This window comes from Puntigrus tetrazona, chromosome 15 (genome assembly GCF_018831695.1).
Source record: "Puntigrus tetrazona isolate hp1 chromosome 15, ASM1883169v1, whole genome shotgun sequence".
NCBI lineage: Eukaryota > Metazoa > Chordata > Actinopteri > Cypriniformes > Cyprinidae > Puntigrus > Puntigrus tetrazona.
In genome coordinates this window covers 18609791-18633399 of record NC_056713.1, presented here as the reverse complement: position 1 = coordinate 18633399, position 23609 = coordinate 18609791, and the positions used below count along the sequence as shown (strand labels likewise).

General features: G+C 36.6%; 1 protein-coding gene across 1 annotated transcript in view; it reads left to right on the top strand.

The window, feature by feature from the left end:
• The window catches only part of stard13b (StAR-related lipid transfer (START) domain containing 13b), a 76022-nt gene that overhangs the window by 3703 nt on the left and 48710 nt on the right, over positions 1 to 23609 (top strand). Inside the window, exons 2-5 of the mRNA XM_043258894.1 lie at positions 886 to 1955; positions 7647 to 7814; positions 9812 to 9949; positions 20247 to 20277. Coding sequence (XP_043114829.1) covers positions 1029 to 1955; positions 7647 to 7814; positions 9812 to 9949; positions 20247 to 20277 — 1264 coding nt within the window. The 5' untranslated portion in view covers positions 886 to 1028. The remainder of the gene's footprint in view (positions 1 to 885; positions 1956 to 7646; positions 7815 to 9811; positions 9950 to 20246; positions 20278 to 23609) is intronic.

Here is a 23609-nt window from a genome sequence, read left to right as displayed (position 1 = left end):
TGGACGGTTACATTGTAAATCAGCCACTGGAGAGCGAAGAGCCGGATTCCTCATAGCACTGATGTCACCACCGTCGTGCCTTCAACAAATCCAGACTTGAATGCTCTCAGCCCGAGCCAGATGTTCAACCCCTCAGATCCCCTGTTATTCCCTCCTGTACTTATGCAAGATTCCTTGTTATTCCCTCTTTGCCTCTCTGGGATCCCGTTATGCCTTCTCTGCCTCTGTGAGACTCTCTACTCTTCCCAGAGTGTCTCTTTGGGATTCAGTCTTGCTCCATCTGTGAGATTCTTTGTTTTTTCAGACTCTTCCTCTGTGGGCTTCCTCCATTTTACACGCGTTCCTTATGTGCGCTTTTCCATAAAATCCCATTCAAAGCAATGTTCCAATGCATCCTTATCTCTTTCAAAACAATATTCCGTGGTAAACCCTGTTAAATCTGGCAAATGTTATATAATAATAACATTTGAATCAGATTTTGAGTCTTTGTTGGAATAATACTTTTGCTTTTCTATAAGAAGCAATGCTTATATGTATTTTTATCAATTTCATTGTCGAGAGCAAAGCAGAATGTAGTAAACCCATCTAAGGGGCATTTCTGGTTTAAGATGGTCAAACTAGTCTTGGCCAGAATGACCATCTAAAAAGTGTTTAAAACTATCAGACCAGTCTAATCAGCTAGTCCAGGCAAGGAAACCAGTTGACCACTTTAGGCTAATAGGTTTAAGATATTTTTATGAGCAGGACTGTGAATAACACAAGAAAACCCAATTCCTTTTAGATAAAGATGGCATAACCATACTTGGGTACATATATTTAATTAGCATACTTACCTAGAAAAAACATTCAAAGCAAACTGATATAATATGTCTTCTTTCTTTTCAGGATGGTTGGCACAAAGTGCTATTTAGCACAGAGTAGCGAGTTCAGCCCAAATGGTGGAACATGATGAACACGGCAGTTTCTGGCATCATACAAAAACTCTTCTGGATATTCCTTATGGCTAGTTTCAAGCTGTAGATTGAAACATGGATGATCAACCCATGATGACTTTAGAAGGACAGAGGTCATCAGTTTTGCAAGAGGCCGCCAAAATGACTTTCTCAGTAGAGCTTTTAACGGCAGATTCAACCATGGATAGAAACTTGATTTTAAAAGATACTTCTGATTCACTACCATCTGTTGTAGATGAGCCTTTGAAAGACCAACCACAACTTGAGCTGAAAAATAAAGGTTCATTAGAGAATATCAATCAAGTTATACCAGTGCTCGTCAGCAAAGGTGGACCTAAAATCTCGAATCGTCTCATGAAAGAAAAGACAATCAAATACATTGAACATCAAATCATGTCCACTCCAAAATCAACTTCAAAACTAGATCTAAATGGTGTTTATTGTGAACCTGACCTCCAAATGGATGCTGAGACCCGGTTCAGCTATTTATCGACTCCCTCAGATAGTCCAGTGATTAACAGCGTTGATGTATACTCCTCAAACACCTCTTCTACTATTTATCACTTCTCTAATTTGACCGTCAGACCCATATCAGAACCAGCTTACTCCTATGCGCCCTCTCCAGTGGGACCATCCCACCTTGAGCACCCTTACTCTGCTCCTTTGCCAGCCACCAAGGGAGCCGATCTACCCCGAATCATCAAACACAAGCCCAGCTCCATTACCTTTGCAGATTACGAAAGCATTTTGGGTCGAATCTCGAACGCCCGAGCCAATGAGAGTTCAGACGCATACGAGACCTCTTCTGAAGATGATGGCGATGATGTGTTTCCCAAGTGCAAAGAATTTCTTCAGAGCTCCAGACAAAATGGCGGTGGACTGGAGAAACAAAGGAGGAAAGGAACCTGTGGACAAGCACATGGAGAAGGAAGTTCCAGCACCAAGCTGCCACCCACCAGAAGCAGCAGCTACGAGGCGGAGGAGGAGAGCAGCAGTACTGAGGTGAGGGTCCAATGTTGGGTAGATGTTTAATAGGCCTTTTGAGATTTGTTGAAGCTCAGCTATATCTTTAAGCAGCATATCTTGTTTAGTTTTCATAGTCTGTATGACCTTCAGTCCAGTACTGTATTAATATTCCACAAGCTTGTTTAAAATTCTGAAATGAATGCAAACCAAATATCTCGCATGAACACAGTTGAAATGTTTCAGCTTTAGGTACTATTTAGAATAAACATACGATATTGCTTGCTTTTGAGCCCGCTAATATTGTTATCTTTATAGTTATCGTCCTTAACGTGAACGAGGCTTAAATGTCACGGCAGATAATAAAACATCCAAAGTCATGCAAAATGAATATTTCGGTAGTGAATGTTCATTTATTTATTTTATAGACTTTTGGGCAGATAGTTTTTTTGATTGCATTTATTTCAGTGAGTCATTAAGGTTCATAAATCTGCCAGAAAGTGTGGAATTGCTCTGGAATTGGTTTTGTAATAAGTCTGAGTTTTAAAACTCATTTTCCAGTTATTTCAAATAGCTGGATTAATAATCACAGAAATCCATTAATTGGTATTTGTCATCTCTGTTCTTTTAAAGAATGTTTCAAGACAAGTTTGTAAAATCTCTGCACGACTTCATTAGAATATTCATCATTAAAAATTTGACTGAAAGTGATGTAGTAATTGTATACCGAAATTTAGAAAAGAAAAAAAGCTGAGCCACATTTTAACTTTGAGATCCCATGCTTCTGCTCCTCAAAGTAATTTATGGAATTACCAGCTGATAGACTGTTCACGTGTAAAGTGAAGCTTTTCATCTGTCGTAGTCTCTGTTTTCATGAATTGCTGAGTCTGATGTCCTTCCTGTCGCCTGTGAGAGCAAACGTCTGTTCAGCTGTGAACTTAGCCTTCCATTACTTACAATTCCTTTAAGGTGGAGCCAGTCAGGGATGATTTGCATGTTTCTACTAACCTCATGCCTGACCCGACTGTTGGCAACCTGTGACCTTCCCATCCCAAGTTTATTGGCCTTTAAAGAGGTGTCACGTGGACACGTATGAAAACACAATAGCTGATTCCCTACCATGCTTGGTTGGGTAACCCTGTAAAAAAGTCCCATACCATTCATACCAGAGATAACCAGGACAAAGAGTAAAGTTGATCACACCCTCTTATTCTGTTCTTATCATTGCATAAGCACAATGAATCAGTGTTGTTCGATATTTCTATTCTTTTTGATATATTTAGCTATTGTTTATTGTTAGAATAAGTAGCCATTCCTTTTCCATCATCTTTTTCATATAATTTTTTACATATACATTCTATTTATTTAATAAATTTTAGCACATTTTTCAAGTTTTTTTTTATTGCCGTTTATAAATGTGTTGCACATTTGTTATGAGACTGTTAAAATGTTCTAATTTAAATATTTTAATTGATACAAAATGTTTATACAATCTGTATAACTGTACTATTAATAGTATTATTCTAAAAATATTATTTTATAAAATTATATAAAATTTTCACTATACTAAAAAGTATTATTTTAGAAGTGGACTTTCCTTTGATTTTAAATGATTAAAAATGATTAAATACTACATTATTAAATAATATTTGCATTTACAGTTTTAAATTTACATTTTAGTATTATTAATTGCAGATAGAAACCCAAAGAAAATATTTGTAATAAATATTATAATAAATATGTATATAACTTATTATAATAATTTTTTTTTTTTTTTTAAACTTAACTGAGACTGTCAAAGCAAGAAAGCCCAATGATATTTAGGGGTGGTATGAGTTACAGTCACTGCTCAGTGTCAGTGGTGTAGTTACAGTAGTTAGCAGAACGTGCTGAGGTTAAAAGGATTTTTGTAAGGCAGGTGAACTGGGATGGTTTATTAGGCCCCAGGAACCCTCTGTTCTGCACGTGCTCGACTCTCCCCTGATACTCGTTCTCTTTTCATGCATGATTTAAGAAGAAACTGTGAAAGAATGTGGTACCCCTCATGTGAGCGCTGACTTTGCTTCATTTACACCTTCTTACGAAATACCACAATGAGCTGTCTGTGGATAAGGACAGAATTTTGTCCGTTTACTTCATTAATATACATTATTTTATATATTTATATTTATACCATTTATAAATGAGATTCGATAGAACAAGTCATATGGAAATTAAATATTAGATATTTAGCATTTTAGTCCACAATTTTTTTATTTTTTTTTTTTGTGGACTGTTTTGAATCTTCACCATTTGGTGGCGCTCTATACTAAACTTTGCCCATATTGTGGCCAACAGCACCAGTAGAGTTATTCTACTTGTTTAGATGGATTTTATCTGTGCATATGGTTTTGGAAATGTGGAAAACTCTGCATCTCTAGCCGCCTGTCCGTATCCTTGTGAGGAAAGACATTCGGTTTGACAGTGAACGGCTCCTGTAACAAAAAGTAGGAGGATTTTCGTCCTCCTTAGAGTCTTATCTGACCTGGATTTGAAGCAGTTCAGCAAACGGATTATGGCTGGTGGCCTTTAAGGATGACACATTGCTACATTCTCTCGGTTGAGGTGGCTGGCACACTCAGTGGGTGGCATGGCCATGGCAGGAAGCCCAGAGCAATGCCAAAGCCAGGCACTTGACTCCTCATTTCCATGTCAATGGGCCAGTGCTGAGATTTACAATGTGGCCAATTTGCGGCGGTGCAGTTATGGTCCTCGGCCATTCTGTCCACCGTGGAAGATAACAATGATGAGCTGATCTGGTGGGACTGACTCATACCGGCCTAGTTGCCATGACAAGTGTATTTTCTCACGACTGACAGGGCGGAAAGGGGTGTTGTAACCGATGCAGGGTTATTGAATACCACACATTCTGTGCAGGGAACAGATTCCAAGGGTTGCCACTAGACTAAGATACTAGTTTTTTTTTTTTTTTTTATGAAAAATCCAATCCATCTAATCTATGCTTGATATTGATGTTGTTTTAGGAATATTAGTGAATAAGTGAAATTGGTAACACTTTGCCGTGTTTATTTGTTCATATTAAAAATAATTGCTTTCCGTTAATTGCTCTCATGCCATTCCTAACCCGTAAAATCTTTGTGATATTTTTGACGAATTCCAAGAGCTTTCAGACCTTGCATAGACAGCAATGTTATAAAGACTGACACAGATTGAACAACTGATCCACTGATGACACACTATTTTAACAACGTCTTACTACCTTTCTGAGCCTTTAACATGTCAGTTACATTGATGTCTCAGGGTCAGAAAGCTCTCCCATTTCATCAAAAATCTTAATTTGTGTTCTGAAGATGAATGAAGGTCCTATGGGTTTGGAACGACTCGAGGGTGAGTAATCAATGACAGAATTTAAATTTTTGGGTGAACTAACCCTTTAATGTAATAGGTATCTTTAACAGTTTACGGTACTTTAACAGCACTTATCATCCTAGATTAATTTGTTCATTTTACTAATGCAGTTTTGACATGTTATGTTAAATAAATTATAACCCACTTAGTTCATGTATTATGAACAAACATTAATGAACAATAGCATTTTATATACAATTTTATTAAATATCAACAGCACTGCCTTTGTTTATTTGGTAAAAATATTGTCACATAATATTGCAATTTAAAAACTGTTTCTATTTTAATTTAATATAAAAATGTATTTTATTCCTGTAACATGAATTGTTAGCTGCATTATTCCAGGCTTCAGTGTCACATGATCCTTCCTAGTTTTTTCTAAGATGCTGATTTGGTGCTTAAGAAACAATTCTTATTATTTTCAATCTTTTTAATGTCTTAACTCTTTACTGTTACTTTTAACAAATTGGATGTGCCCTTAAAAACAGCACCCTCTTTTATTTCTGAGAAGACACTACATGTTTTCACTTCATAGTCTCTATGGAGGGTCAGATTTGAGTGTTAAAAACAAATGCATTGTCTTTTGTCAGAGTTAAGAAGGTTAATGGTCCGTCGCAGAAGGGCAAGACAGAGCGGTGCTGGTGTCTTGATAAACAAGAAAGCCTTCTCACTAGCTTTGACTTGTGAAACTAGAAGGTCAAGCGGACTGGACGTTGTAAGGTCACGCCAGATTCAGACTATCTGGGATCCAGGACCACTACCTGTGTGTTTACAACACCTCATCCCAAACCTAAAAATATATTAAGCACCACGTCTGTTTTCAACATGGATAATAACAAGAAATTTCTTGAGCACCAATTTCTGAAGGATCACGTGACATTGAATACTAGAATAATGATGCTGAAAATTCAGCTCACACAAATAAATTACATTTTAAAATATAAAATGTGATCGTGAGGATACTTTTGTATGGTAGTGTATCATATGTAAAATTGCCCTGCAACTGTTGTGCCTCTTTGTTCTTCACCCTCTGAAGGAATGTGAGCATCTTGAGTCTAATTGGTTAAGGGTCTTACCATGCCCACATTCCTTGAGAGTTTATGTGCTTCATATGTCGCCCGCCTTTTCAACCGAACCCTGTATTTCTGCTGCCGGAGACAAATGTGACCCATTCTGGGATGACATCCGTCAATAGCATCATTGTGTGAGGATGAGAGGCAAATCGTTGCCTTGGGGCTGCAGAGCCAAGAAGGACTTGAGCGTTTCTGCCTGCTGTGTCTCCCGCACCGGGACGTTACTGTTAAATGTTCCTCACAGTTCATCTTTGCCCTCTTCCTGCTCACTGGCCCCTCCGCTTCCTGTCGGTAAAGGGGCAACCCTGTTGATTTACGGCTTGGTGAGTGAGGTAGGTGAAGGTAATTTATAGCCCAGGAACCCTCGGCCCTGTCTGAGCTGGACGGGACAGTCTATTTATACTCTTTGGCAGGGGTGTCTGGGGAGCAGTGAAAGTAGCAGTGAGGAGAAAGGAGAGGAATACCACACGACTATGTTTGGACTACAATGGCAGCTGGTTACTCGCTGGTTTTGGTTCAAAAGTGTGAGGCACTGAGACATTTGACTCTCGCTGCCATTTACTGCTCAAGAGGAAATAATGTAAGAGGACAACACGCAAATCTTTTCTTATCTATCTATCAATGTGTCTGTTGTTCTATCTATCTATCGTTCTGTCTGTCATATGTTCTGTTCAGTTCTTCTGTCTATTATTATAGGTAGGTATATACATATATTCCTTGAAAAAGATTACACTCAAAACAGTATCTCAAACTCTGCATTGATTTGAATCGCCAGAGATCTCCGTATGAACTCAAGCATTGAGTCAGAATGATCTGGGCCCTTCGGTCCACTATAATTTTATAGATCTGTACTCCCACCAAATGGCAGCAGTTTTCTTATTTGTTTCCATTATATTTCTCCTAAGGAATTTTATGACAATCAGAGACAAAGTTGATACTAAAATGAAACAACTGAAAATTCCATTAAGCCTAAGCAGTAACATTTTCCTCTGTGAACGCGTTGGCGTTATTCAGTGTTTTTATTCAGAGCGTAGTTTAGTGTGACTTTAAAAGGTTTGAGAAATAAGAAGACACCGCTCTGAAATCAGTGCTGGCTCATCAAGTTGGTTATTTTTGGCTCTGTACTTCAAAAGAAAACAGACCCTTCTCTGAACGGCCGAATCTAATGTAATGAGTCTGTCTAATCAGTTTTCCTCAGTGTTTGTTTGTCCATGATGTCCTACAGTATGTCTCTTCTGTCTGCATGCAGGAGTCTCCTCAGGTCCTGTCTCCCTGGTCTGAATCTATGACCCAGCTAATGAAGAGATTAGATCAGCTCAATCTGGACATAGAGGAAGCTCTCAGCGCCGGCTCTTCCCCCTCCGACACACCCATCACCGCCCGGAGACACGCCGCTAATGACAGAGCATCCCTGCAGGTCGCTCTCGCTTCACTTCTTATTAAATATAAAGTGCACAGATTGTTGATTAGTAATCATTTAATGGAAATGTTTTTGCCTTAGCTTCTTTGAAACGTGCATAATCTTTTTAGTTTCTAAAAACAATTTCTATTCTAATTGTCTATTCTATTCTTTTTTTGTGCTATTCTGTTCTGCTCTATTCAGTTTGTTATTATGATAAGAACAGAGATCTTCTGCATCTAACTGTGCACGTAAAAATGTATCATTATTCTAGATTTATGTAAATGTAATATTGAATATGAGTGAATATTTAGTTTACTGAAATATTTCAAATCGAAATACACATTTCTGTTGTAAATTATTTATTATTATAATTACATATTAAAATAGCTTATTTCTTATTTTAAAATATGGTAGTTGCTGCTTTATATTTTTTTGCAACCTGTGATACTTTTTCACGATTTGGGGTCGGTAAATCTTTCTTTAAGAAATTAATACTTTTATTCATAATACTTAATTCTTTTATACTGTTACAGTAAATTATTAAAACTGGTAGCATAGATTAACATTTGTTAGAAAAGATTAATATTTAATAAATGCTGATCTTTTTAATTTATCAAATAATCTTAAAAAAAGAAAGTTCCAAGAAATATTTGCAGCACACCTTGATAATTGTAATAATAAATCGGCAACTCAGTGACTGTGAGGTGCCCAGGTCCCGTGGCTACAAACTATGCCCAAAAATCATCAGCCCCCCTCCAGCATTTGTGACTTTTGGCATGAGGTGTTTGTGCTGCTATGCTCTTTAGGTGTTCACCAAATATGGCACGGTGAATCATGGCCAAACATCTCCAATTTGGTCTCGTCATCATTCTAGAAGACTTATGGTTTGTTCAGGTGCAACATGTTGTTTTTTTTTAGATAGATGAGAATTTCTTCTGGCAAAACTTGTCTAATTGTACTGTCTTGAACTTTATCATTGTTATTTTATAACAATGAGGCCTGTGGAGAAGTAGTAGTAGTTGGGTTGTTTGTCATATCTCTGAGTGTTACACGGTCTGATCTTGGGGTGAATTTGCTGGGATGTCCACTCCTGGCAGGATTAGTGTCTGTTGTTAAAAGTCTTCCACTTTTGGATAATCTACCTCACTGTAGAATAATGGACTTTAAATTGTATAGAAAGGCCATATTGCTCTTCCCAGATTGATAGCAGCTCCAATTACTTGTCCAAGCTGGTGTCTTAATTTCTTGTAATTGTGTAAACTCACCTGATCGATCCAGACCAGCAAACTGCTAAAACTTCTGCTCACAAAGGCGTTAGATTAACAATGCCTGACTGCTATTTACACTTTTAACTCCTATGTTATTACTAATGGTGTCCCACATGGCATGGCTTTTCCATTTTGGCTTTATATATATATATATATTGAGATTATTTAACAGTAATACTTTTGTGTCTAGATAACCGTTAAGAATTCAGTATGAGGTTGCATGATGTGTCAGTGCGTGGCGTCTAACTATGACATAGGTTAGATAGAATGTGTTGCGTGCTGGCAGAGACTAGATCAGACTGGTGACACTGACACAGAGCTCCATTGTCTTGGGAGCTTGCCACGGGGAACTTTCAGCGCTGTTTCAAAAAAAATCTCATGCAAACTCGCGACATAGCCACCCTGTAACAAGGGTTCACAGCATGACACAAAAGTGCCTTTTGGTTTCTTCGAGACAACGATGTCTTGTGCTTGCAGTCTGTTGTTCTGTTTGTATCACTATGTCCATTTGTGATAGTTAGAGGAATGTCATGATGGTTTCAGAGCACTCGCAACACGCGAGACCGGATTTACCATTGCGTGTTATTCTGGACAGGGTCATCATTTTTCCATTTTCAATAGTTTCTGTGCTCTTTCTGTTGAGACTGTGTGTGACCGCTTTTCTTTTCGTCTCATAGTCATCTCCAGAGGTCCAGACAGAGTGTGTCCCATCCCACGCTAAAATCTCTTTTGCTGTCGTTGCAGTGGGGAGCTGCGGGGGTGAACCAGACCCTCAACTGGAACAACATGGCTAAAAGACCCGACACGAGGGAACGGCACGGCCAGGAAAGACTTGCGGGAGCCACTTCCTCTCTGGGGAGATCACATGGTAAAAAGACAGAGGTGAGCATTTGAACTTACTTAGTGCTGTGCTGAATTGTTTAGTTTGTGGTTATTAGCTGTCATTTTTATTCTGAAGAGTTGATCAGTATGTAGATCATATGATCAGTTGCTTTGCTTTTCTCTGTGAAGCGTTTCCTAATGAACTCGCTCTGTGTCAGTGACCAGGGCACACTTTCATTCCGAGAAGGTTCTTGGGGTTGAGGTTGATGTCCTGGGACTGCATTTCTAATGGCTTTTCTGCATTAGCGAGACTAAATTAAATAGATTTTCCTTTGCTAATCCAAACAGGATTCCCCCTTAGTCTGGGGAATTGAATTAATGAATTTAGAGCGACACCAAAGGAAGTCTTTCAGTGGGCCATTTAAGGCCATCACATCTTGTTTGGATTCCAAACCACTGAAGCTTAGCATAACCAGTGATTTTTTAAAACATCTAAAACAGGACCTCTAATTAGACTTTTAATAGTAAATCCACCAACCCTTTCTAAAATATAAATAAATATTAATAATAAATGGAATTATTCAAATATTTTGGAATATTTAATGTTAGAGTAAATATTTTGTAATTATCCAGGCCTCAATTTCTTCGTATTATTGTTTTTTAAAACATCTGTTTTCCATTTTCATTATTTTTAAATATGTAATTTATTCATCTGCTTGCAAAGTTGAATTTTTTCAGACTCACATGATCCTTTTAACAGCAGTGTATTTGCCTAATTTAAAATTAAGCAAAAGGAAAACTCATTCTTTAGTTTTGATTGGTCGAGACCTCACGTTCACTACAAAAGTTACAATATGTTTTTTTTTTTCCAAGAATAAGAGTTTAGTGTTTAGTTGTAAATGGCTTTTAAACATTTGGAGTTCGTTTGTAACCGGACAAGGCATTTTTGGAGAGAATGTGCATGTCCTGCTGTTCAGGGGAAGTACAGAGAAACCTGACAACTGAGCGATTTACGAGTTCGGGGTTCGTGTGAAAGATACTGAAAGGAATGTTCTATCATTCTGGAAACGAACCCGACATGCAAAAGATGGAAAATAAGACTCTTCACGGATGATCGCCGCAGTTGATTTACAGCTTAGCCTTAGTCCGGCTTCAGATCGACCGCAATTTATGGTGGACTTCTTGGACTTTTGTCTCAAGCCACCCTGTCCTGCAAAGACGGAGAAAACAAACAATCGCCAGCTCTTCCTTTTAGCTCGTCATGAATATTTTTCATTTCAAAGGAACGCGCTCTCTTGCATTGTTCCAAAGCAATATCCGATGAGCAACAGTGGGTTTAAATGAGCACAATATCTGTGGGAATCCGGCCCTTTTCCGTCCGGCTGGAGAACTGGGCCAGATGTGTTTGTTTAATCTCCGCATAGCTGAAGCGGCACTGGTACGTTCTGTGGTCTGTGCTTGGGAGCCCCGCTAAAGGCCTCTGGCAGGGATCTGGGAGGTGATGGTGTTTGTTAGAGTGTGTGAGAGCGCAAGAGAGAGAGTTGAAGAGGGTAATTGGATTGGAGGGGGTAATAGAATGATTTGGCTTTGTGCACTCTGACAAAATGAAGTTTTGAGGTTCTTGGTGAAGATTAGCAGGTCAAAAGCTCCAGAGGCATGTGGAGGCCTACGGTCGGCTGGAATGAATGTAGGCCACCCTCATGCAGATGACAAATCTAAACTCCGAAAGCTCCACTGGCATTTTACCAACTGTCTTCTGACATTAACACAGTTTGTGATTCTCACCAAGCCTGTTACCCTCGTTCACCTCTTGTTGTCGTGAAGAAGGTGTTCCTGCGGTCACATAAGTCTGCTGGCTGGACTTGAAGATCTCATCTGATCTCAATTAAAAAGCAACAAAGGGGAAAAAATTTGGATCTTGAATTGTGAGGACAAGGAATTTTATATATACATTTTGCTTTCAATATTCTATAATTTTATAATTTATTTCAGTTATTTAATTGTTATATAACAAATTTTAATTATAAATGGTATGTTTAGATTTTTTGTATAATATTTTATTTGTATATTATATATAAAATAACATAAATTGCATAATTAAATTCTAATTCTAATTCAAAAGTACATATTTTCTCAGTTATTTATGTATTATATAACAGCTTAAATTAGTTTTTTCAAAAATGTATTAAATATTATTTTTGGTGTAATATATTATAAATTCTTCATGATGATTAAAATAAAATTTTACCTTTTACAGTACTTAAGTTTGTTAAATATAATTGAACTTATGTATAACAATAGTTGATTATATAAAAATCTAATTAATGTGATGAAGATTAATAATAGCAACAATAATAACAGTACTATTTTTATTAGATTTGTTTTTTATTATTGCTTTATTTGAATTTTAGTTAAGTACATCGACTTGAGCAAAAAGAAACCGGGAAAGGTGGCCTTGGCAACTGTATAAAAAAGTTTAGATTTTAATTTAATAGTTTTAATTTTTTTTAATTGGACTTCTGTTCTAAATGTATGTGTGTATGTGTGTTTCTCTAATTTAATATTAATTTATTCAGCATCTTCGACTGCTGAAGATATATATTGGTTCGAATTCAAAAGCTAGACGTATCAGCCACTTTGAAAGTGCTCATGATTCAACACTGAGCGAATGTTTATGTTGACACAGTGTTACGAGGAAGCTGTACGTCATTAATATGACTCACAAGGATCCGGGGCCAAAGCAGCCCATCTATTTATTAGTGCTATAACATCAACCACTGTGAAAGAGGTTGTTTCAGTCAGCCACGTCACTACTACACCGCACCATACAGTTGACGCCGTCATAAAATCTTTAAAGAACACATACAGCCCAAAATGCTTGTTAACTTGGAACCAGCGTTTATTTAAGATGTTGTAAGCCCCTGTTTTAATCTAGCTTCCATACTGTAAAGAACCCACTGTGGAGGCACCAAACCTGCTCTGTCTGTAATATTTTAAAGGTATTGTTCGCCCAAAAAAGAAAATTCTGACATAATTACCCTCAAGTCGTTCCAAACACAAAAGGGATATTCTGAAAAATGTTTTTTTGTCCGCACAATGTAACTCAGTGGGTTCCACAGTTGTTTTCATTTTTAGATAAACTATCCCTTTAATTTGCTTAATTATACGTTGGTGGCTTGCTTAGAATCGATAAGTGGTTGAATCATTGTGTGAACTCACAAATTCTTTGGCAAAGCTCTTTCCCACTGCCTCTAACCTATTCCTCACCCTCAAGCCATTGTTGGCAAAGCCTTGAGGTGCTGGTGAGCGATGGGAAGCTGAGTCTTCTCCATCCGTCTGTGTGGAGGGTCCACGCTGGCTCTCCAACTCCCCGCGGGTTCTTCGGCTGGGGTAGGAGAGGGGAGCTAAGCGGCTCAATAGGATGAAGATAGATTATGGGGCCAAGTGCAACTCAGGAGGCCAGGATTTGTTCTGCTCCAGCAGAGGTTAAGCCACAGTTTGGGACGTTGGGTGAGGAGCGCCCCTGCAAAGTGTCAAAATACGGCTGGGTTGAGAGGTCAATGCTCTTTTTCTCTTTTTTATTCTCTCGATTTTGTGGGATACTTTCCTTGTGAATCTACATTTTTTTTTTTTTTTGGAACCTTTTAGTGTCTAATCTGAAAAAATTACTGAAAATTTATGTGTTCTGTTGAAACGCAGGAACAACCTGAGGTTGAGAAAATTACTGAATTAAAACATTGAATTACTGAACTACATATATGTGACCCTGAACCACAAAACGCTGAGGTATATTTGTAGCAGTAGCAAAAAAATATGGGTCAAAATGATTGATTTTTCTTTTATACCAAAAATCTATAAAGTAAAGACCATGTTTCATTAAGATATTTAGTACATTTTCTTATTCTATATATATATATATATATATATATATATATATATATATATATATATATATATATATATATATATATATAACCCCAAAATTTTTATTGGTATTTATGCAGAAATAACTTAATTTGCATCATTTAAAATGCTTTTTTCTGAATTTTTACATTAGACCTCACATAGGCTTATTGAAAACAATCGTAACATCCTTCTTAAAGATTCCCAAAACACTTGCTCATCTGGGTTTGTAAATATAGCAGTATGTATGCCATCAGCGTGCAAGTTCACATTTCCTGTGACACAGGAGGCAGAAGAGAGAATGCTTTGTGTAAACACTATATTCAGTGACCTGCGATTCCCCTGAAAGTTTATCTGCCTGCTGTCATTCAGAGGTTACTGCTTCATTTGTTTAGTTATAAAAAGTAATTTGACACTCATCTGCCTATATAAATATACTAAACTATAAATATACTGAGTGTAAATATATCAGCTTTAACTGTAAACTAAAAATATAACAAAAAAAACAAGTAAACAGTAAGTAAAAAATTTACTAAAAACAAAAAAACAGGATAACATAAGTTTAAAGGTCCCAAATTTTACAGCTAACAACTTATTCCAGCTAACAACTAGTCATTAGTGCAGCTAATCACAACAATGCATATACAACATCTCATTATTTATATATATACATATATATATTTAAATACACGCACATAGACATTATTTCATAAACGACATAGATATGAGATGCAATAAAACTTTAGACGTGCCCATAACAACAAAAAACTGTACTTTATTAAACCTTTTCTGGTAAGAAGTGTGCAAACTCCAGCATTTTTGACAATTGTTTCTGTTCAGTCCGCTCGTTTTATAGTGGTTTAGCACAGCTTTCATAGGTTTTCTTTGTCAGGCAGTGACATCGGGTATACGATCATATTTCTAATTACGTTGATTCTGGCACCCAACAACACACAAAGATGATATTTTAAGCTAATTATGTAGCCGGATCTGCTTTGTTTTGCATCCAGCTAGCGTTGACGTAGTTGTGACGTCTCTACATTTGATTGGCCAGGTCGTGCGTCACTCAGAAAAAACAGGACAATCAGAAGAGAGGTTAATGAATAGTAATTAGTACAAAAATGACCTGTTTTTGACAAGAGCTGTAAAAACATATTGAGATGGTTTTTGTTACTTATACCACAAATATATATTCTCAAGGACATCAACACCTAAAATAAAACTCCAAAAAGGTGTACGACATGGTAACTGTTCTTGCTAATAAACTTTGATTTTGAAAGATGACTTTGAATGGTCATCAATGTAGAAAAAAAGCTTTTGGCCGCAGTTAATGTAGTTACAACATCTACCAGGGAAAACCATGACCCCTTGAGATCGATGCCCATCTTGTTCCACTTCCTGTTGGCCGAAACGTGAGGAACCTGTGCTCATGCACACACATTCACCCACGTACGCATTGTTACACAGTGATGCATGGACCTTTCACCGCCACTAGCCTTGAGAGACATTCTGGCAACGAGCCTAGAAGCAGAACAGCTCTCAAAGCGGGTTTTAACATATACAGCACTTTCAGAAGCACCAAAACTGAGGTGCTTATTCAACTTCTCTGTGTTTCCTTTTAAAAGCAGGACTAATTTGGGAATAGGCTTGATCCCACTTTATCCTTCCCTTTTAAGTCATCTTTCATTTCCTCAATTACTCAGCTCTGCTTTTTTTGTTTCCTTTTCAGAAAACAGGCACAGGCTTGTGCAAAACATGATATATATACCTTCCGTTTATACCTTTTACTAAATGCACAGATTCCACAATGAACCTACGAGATGCGTCAGATAAGTTTGGTCCGCAGCGTTTCTCCTTCATAACTGCCCATATCTCTGTGTAGACTATTTCTGTCATAACACAATAACCAAGACCCTGCATCAAACCAGCTGCATTTCTGTGACGTTCACTAGATGTTAACTTAAAAAATACCACCAACTCAACCGCCCACCTCAGTTTGGAAGATGGATGGTCCATGGCCTGATAGCCCAAACAGACCTTCAGTCAGAACACCAACAAACACATAAAACAACAGACCCAATTGGGGGGAAAAAAGTCGAATGTGGTTGAGGACGAGGGAACTAGATGGAACATATTCCAGTGGATTGAGCAAGGCTGAAGAAGGGAGCTAAATATAGAAAAGTTGTCCTGCTGCAGGGGGTTTCGTGGAATGCAAGATGGATGAGGCTTTGCTCTCGGGACCACATCTGGCCCGCCCGAGCCCTCTGGGGTCACTTTGAAGTGGATGCCGAAGGGCTTTTTTTGTTCTTTACAGCATATAGTTTCTCTCTTATCCCTCTGTTTTTTTTATCTTTTGTTTTGTCTTATATTCTACATCATTTTACACTCCAAAATTCTTCTGGCTTCACGTCTTCTCATTTTTTTCCTATGCCTTGTAAAAGGGATGTTTTGAGTACATTGTAAAGTTAGTAATTTTTTTAGAGTGCTTGGCAATGTGATTTTGCTTTCTTTAGGCCTACAGAGATTCTTGCACTTATTGTGAATGATTCATCAGCTAAATTATTTTGAATAAAATGACAGTTTACAAATACAAATACCATGTTAAAAAAACCCCTGCATAATAGGTACTAAAGCTGCACAAATTAATCGTTAAATTAATCCGATACTCTTTTTTACGTACCTTACTACACAAATCTGATATTAAAACGCATTTGTTGATGCAACTGTGCCATTTCAATTTCCTTTTACAAAGATTTGAACTGCTTTGTTAAACTGTAGTTGCATAAGATTTGAACCAGATGTATTTATAAGTCATTGAATCATTCATTAAAAAAAAATGTAAATAATGAGATCATTTAAAATTTTATAACAGTCTCTAGTAAATGACATGTTATTTTGCTTAGTTTAGAAACATGAAAAAATCACGATTCTCAATTTATTCAGAATCTTGCAGCTCTAGTACGGTCAACATTTGCTTTGAAACTTCTTTTGCAACCATTAAAAATGTCTGTGTATATGGTATGAATGCATTTCGGATGTACTACATCTGCCATGTTGTCATCATCATGTGACCTTTGACAGTTGTGTAGCTTCACTGCAGTTCACAAATACTCTCTATGGCATCATGGGATAGTAAAGTGTCCACCAGATGCACACTTAAGAATCTTGGCAGAAGTAGTAGTTTATCTGGGTACTTTTTGCCTGCTGTTTTATGTATTCGGATGACAGTTTTTTGCCTATTATTGAATATAGAATTAGGCTTATTTTGTACGCAGTGTTTGCAGTTTCTTTCTTTTGGGAGCAAAATAGGTTGCATCATTGCATGTTGGATTTAAAGGGATAATTCACACAAAATTAACATTTTGTCAACATTTACTTGCCCTCATGCCGTTCCAAACCTTTGTGGGTTTTCTTGAACATAAATGTTGAACATAAATGAAGACATTTTGAAGAATATTGTTAATCAAACAGTTGATTGTCCTATTGGCTCCTACACTTTTGTAATTATTAGGTTGAAATATGTAAACTTTAAGTACTAATATATACCTTTAAGGTACCAGAATGGACCCTTTAGGTACAAACATGTACCACACCAGTGACAGCTTTTGCTCTTTTTTTTCTGAGAGTGTATAGTATTCCCTTCTATATATAGTTCTTCAAAATATCTTCTTTTGTGTTCAACATAAACTTCAACATAAATACAGGTTTGAAACAGCATGAGTAAATAATGACAAAATATACATTTTTGGGTGAACTATTCTTTTAAACGAGTCAGTCCAGAATCAGTTTTACATGGAACATATGTGCAATATTATGTATTTGAGAATCTCCAGTGCTGTGAATATTATGATAGACGTTAGTCATGCATGCCAAATAAAACCTCTAAAAATGAATTGTAGGGGAATCCCAGACATACAAAAATACATCTTGAACTTCAGGGGCTGTTATATAGCATGCTCCAAAATCTCTAACAGCTCGTAATTTAGATTCAGTCCAAATTCTTTTTGTTTAAACAGCGAACTTTGTATCGGTACCATTGCCTCTGGAAATTACGGCATCTGTTTTCCTTTTGCTGCTTTCGGATCTTGTATCTCGTTCTGAGCCAGTGCAGAGTAACCTGCGCAGTTGGTTTCCCCTCAGGCGTTATTATTTTTCATCTGTCTATCTATCCATTATTTCTGACTGAGAAGTGATTATACTTGTAATCCTGTCAGCCTTCATCATTCACGCAGAGGAATCCTACAATTCCAAGAAAATGACACACATCCCAGATAGGTGCTCGTTAGGATATAGACCGCATGTGTCAAAACAACATCCCCCTTCCTTCATTGTTCTATATTCTTGTATTTGATACAGTGTTAGCATTCTGTTTCTTGGCCTTGGATTTGATTTAGTTCTTCGGTTTTGCTCTCAGGTCGATTGATTGACGTGTGGATATTTCAGCCTCATATATTTTTGTCCAGATCTGTTTTTGTAAGGTGGCTCTTCCTAAAGCTAGTCATCATTCACTGACGCTTAATTACATGTCATGTAACCGTCATTCGTGTCAGTGACAATTACCGCTTTGAAACACAGCAGGACTTTACTCGTGCTCACGTTTTTTTCTCTTCCTAGAATTCACAGTAATCCTTTGCAAACTTGTTTTTGAAAGACGACATTCCAGTAAGCGGCCCGCTAATCTTGTCAAAAATAACATGTAATATACATACCTAGAAACCGTCTCTCTTTACGGTTTTTCATGCACTGCTTAAGCTGTTTTATGAGGGTGACACCCTCAGTTGTACTTGCGTTCGAACACCATAACTCTTTGAGATGTGCTGTTAAAAATTCAACCCCTCATTGCAAAATCTCACAGCCTATAAGCAACCATGATATCATCCATCATTTCCCCCTCTTTTTCTGCTGTGTTTTTCAGCCCCAGAACTGATTAAACGTAGGCCGAGGGCCTCGGTGTACATTTACAGCTGAGGGAAAACTCAAACAATGATCAACAGGCTCTTCAAACAGCTTTAGCACTCTTAATGTGTTGCATTACACTAAAATGACTTGTTTTGTTGGTTGCTGTGATTCCAGACTACACATCTGCTTCCTTTCAATGTAAAACGCCCCTAACCTTTTGAGACCCAACAAAACATCATTTTTTACATCATTGTTGTGTTTAGCAGACATGTGCTGCCTCTGCTACTGAAATTAGCCATGCATCTGGGTCTGCTCATTTAGACAGGGCGGGAAAAAAATTAGCAATTTTGCATCATTCTTAAAAGTCGGACCGTACCTGATTGAGTCACAGAGTCTTCTTTTTGTGCAAGGTTCAGTTTTCAGCTTCATACATGGAGTACACACTTTCAAGAAACTTTAGTTCTTAACTATTAACAATTATAGTATAAATGTATCATATGCAGTTATAATAATGTAATTATTTCATAGTGTGAAATAATAATAATTTGTTGTTATTATTATTATTATTATTATTTATTTATTTATTTATTTTTCATAGTGTGTACACAAACACACCTACATACATGCTGAATGTTCTAATATAAATCGCATATTTATTGTAATAGAAATTAAGGTACTAATGAATGTGTAATGTGAATGTGTTTCTTTGAACAAAATGATTATATAAATAATAAAAGAATAATACATAGAAATTATATTATAATAAATTTAATGTTAAATAATGTATTATTATTATTTATATTTCATTTATGTTATAAAGATAATAACAAAACATTTAGAAATTCAGCTTGACATTTTTAATTATAAAAAGTATATAAATTATTATTTTTAAATTTTTATGACTTAATTTTAACTTTTTTATTTAGTATTTTTATTATTAGTTTCTTTTATATCATATATTATTATTATTTTATTGGCCAGACAACAAACATCACAATATATATTCCGTATATACATACTTAATATTTTAATTGCAGTAACTTGGTAATAACTAGATAACTTGTAGTTACTTTTACTTTACATTACCCAGTACTTTCTTAGGTAAGTACATAGGTACGTATAAAGTGCAACCAAATTCATTAATTGCTTGGTTTCAGTAAGAAAAGTATATGTATATGAGAGTAGCGTGATATCTTTCACAGGGCACTTGATACCTGAGCGTATAGCAGAAAGGTGAAACTAGAAAACAGACCTCTTTTGGATTACAGCTGGAATGTTGGACATGACCCTCTCTCTAAACAAGTAGCACTTTCTCTCTTGGCTGGGAAAGAGCACTGTAAATCATAGTGACCCAGGTCAATGTAGCGTTCAGCAGATCCGTGGGAGGAAATTCAATGGTCAGGTGTTGATTTTATTCACTGTGGGAGAGGAGCGATACTTCAGGTCCTTGTTTTGATGCTTCATGAGACTGTTTTATGCGATACGGTTACTGTTAGGAAAATATTAACTCAACCTTGATGTATTTTTTTTAACAGATTTCATGTTTTGTTTTCAGATGTCCATCAAGAAGAGGCATGGAGATGCAGGTGAGTGTTTTCAAATTTCCAATTGTGCTGGCAATGAGGCATGTTTGGATGTAATAGGCACAGTAATGTGAATTTATCAGACTGGGTAAATGCGTTTGACGTTGTTTGCTCGATGAGGTGTAAAAGAAGCTCTTTGAATGCATTTTCTGAAAGTTACAGGCCTACATAAACTACTAGATTAAGACATAATGTCTTGTATCCTTGCCTTAATCTGTTGACACATCCACTAATTAGACAGGCTCATTGTGGAGCCGTGTAATACTTTAACAGGGTGTATCTGGTTTTCAGTGAGAGGTTGTCTGAATTGCTGCTTAATATAATTAAATGACTAAAGTGTGCAATCGCGAGACATCTCAAACATTCTAGTCCACTGTGCTCAAATTGCGCCCCGAGCTTGTCCCGAGATTTGCCCAGAGCGTGACTAATTCAAGGATGAAACCAGATTCTTGTTGTGTTATCCCCGACTGGAATGGGCTTTCCTTTAATCTTGACTGATGTCGCAGTTAGAAATCTCAGATGCTCACATTTCTGATATATTCTCATGCAGTGTTTTGCTGCTTGTGTGAACTTACTGTGTTTACAAGCTAAATGAGCTTTTTGCAAACTGCAAACTAAGTGAAAATGTAACTATTTATGGACCTAAAGGGTAGGAACGGCTATGTTGAGGAGAGATATGGGAAAGAAAAGAAAGAAAGAAGGATGGAAAAAAGCTAGGGATGGAAAGAACACGGTAGAAATATGGAGGTAAGGATGGATAGATGAGGGATGGATGGAAAGAATAGGATGGAAAAAAGCAAAAGAAATATGGAAGGATGGAAAGAAGGATAGGAAGAAGGAACAAAATATTGAAGGAAGCAAAGAAAGGAATGCAGAAGGAAAGAAGAACGTGAAAAACGATGAAATCTGGAAAACACAAATAGAAAGAAAGATGTAAGAAAGGAAGGAATGAAAGAAATACCAAAGAAAAATGAAGAATGGAACAAAGATGATGAAGAAATGAATGATGGAGGGAAAAAAGAACAAAAGGAGCATACGAATAAGCAAGAAAGAACAGAACAGTGGAACAAAGTTAATATTAGAAGTATAAAAGAAGAAGAAAAGGAAGAAAAAAAGAAAGGATATGTTAAGAATAGTAAGTATTAAATATACAAAGGTGAAAGAAAAAGAGAACGAAAGAAAATTTGTAATAAAAAAGAAGATAATGGGACAAAGGTAGAACAGAAGGAAAACATGTAAAATAAAAAAGAAAGAAATGAAGAATGGAAAAAGAAATACAGAAGCAATGGGGGGAAAAAGAAAGAAACAAAAAAAATTCAACCAAGAAAAGAAAGCAAGAAATAAAGAAGAAAGGAAGGAAGGCAAGACAGAAGTTTATAATTTGGTTTATAATTGGGTTTCTCCACATGATAAAACATGTTACTCTTTCTCTTCTCAATCCATTCGCTCCGTTTTCATGAAAGGCAGGCCGAGTGTGACAGACGCAGACAGGTGCTGGAGAACCCTCATTTATAACCCTGCTTCTGTGTCCTGACTTGCTGTTAGGCTGAGAAGAACTATTTGACTTACCCCCATGTGCCTATAGGCAAATGATAAAAATAATCTAGAATTAAATATTTTACTGTTCTAATAGATTATGTATTTGAATTGCTTCTAACTTTGAACTTTTTAAAAATCCATCAGCTTATGTTTAAATGGACCTGTCCGCTCTGAATGTCGCAGTCGCTTTTATTTAATCTAACAGCTAACCATGTGTCTTCGATTGGATAGCCATGCTAATAGCAATAACAATGATGATGCTATAAAAGAATCGCGCAGAGTTAAGGGCACATGTGGTGTAGTATTTCCCCGCTCGTATTTTACTGCAGGAGAGACGTAGAGACTGCATGATGTCACTCTGCTGCGGAGCCAGATGGCCGACCGGCTCCATAACGTACTACACACCTCGTTAGAGTGACAGTCTCCAGAAAGACTCTGTCCAGACCTCGCTCGCGGCCACTGGAGCATTTAATGACGACTTCTAAAATTAAAACATGCTATTTCATTCAGATCACTGTAAATGCCGTTATTTAAAGCTCTGTGCTGTGCGTTTCGATTAGGGTAAAAGATCATGCCGCCGAGCAATGAGCAGCAGTGGGTTTTGGTGGCTATAAAAATCCGTTTAAATGTTTGTAACCTTTTAAGAGGAAAGCAAACCCTTTTTTTTACCATTTGGTTTGGGTGATGCGGTGCAGAGCGAATATAGGTAATGGCAATTAGAGCAAAATATGTGGTTTTAGATTAGACGCAGATAATGAGTGGCATTGGGACGGAGACAAAAAACAGAGGTTGCTAGGTCACTGTTTGGGTGTCCTGCTCACATGAAGCGGACCACCATGTGAGCCACCTGTTACACTGTTTTCAAGTTTATTAACTAGGAGCCAGACTTAAAATCTCTAGCTAGCATTTGCACACTACTTATGTAATATACTATACATATATACTGTGTGTGTGTGTGTGTGTATGTATATATATATATATATATATATATATATATATATATATATATATATATATATATATATATATATATATATATATATATATATACATATATACATATATATATATATATATATATATACATATATACATATATATATACATATATACATACATATATATATACATATATACATATATATATGAATTTACTGATGAATTTAAGGAAAGGTCGTAGTTAATAGATAACAACTGTTACCTATTCTAAAGTGTTACCTAAATTGTTTTATTATAAATTACTTTATATAACACTTTAAGATTTAAATTATATTTAAAAATTATTTTGGGGTGAACTAACCCTTTAAAACTTAAAGACAGATTAAAACTTTAATTTCAGACTTTATAAAGAAAACATTTAAAATCTTTTTGATTTTTTTGATTTTTTTTTTTTTTTTTTTTTTTTTAACAATTTTTACTTTTTTGGTTTGCATATGAAGGTGTAGTGAAAGAATTACAACTTTGCGGCCACATAACCAAGTTCCTGTCTATAATGGTCACTCTGACCCACCCACCGGCCCCGCAGGGTCCTATAAACAGAAGTATCCCTGCGCCTCGTAAAAGGCCATTAGCTCTGATGCAGACCAGCGCCAGACCCCTGTGAAGAACTCAAGAACCAGTTCACTTTTTGGATTCCTTGACTATACATAAACTGCGCATCCTCCCGAGCACCAAACCCTTTTCTCTTGAAAGGGTTTGATAGCTGTACTCAAAGAAACATCCGTGTCTAGTCGTGGCAGTTATCGAATGAGAGGTCGGTTTTGTGGCAAGATTTGAATTAATAATCCGTGTCTTAT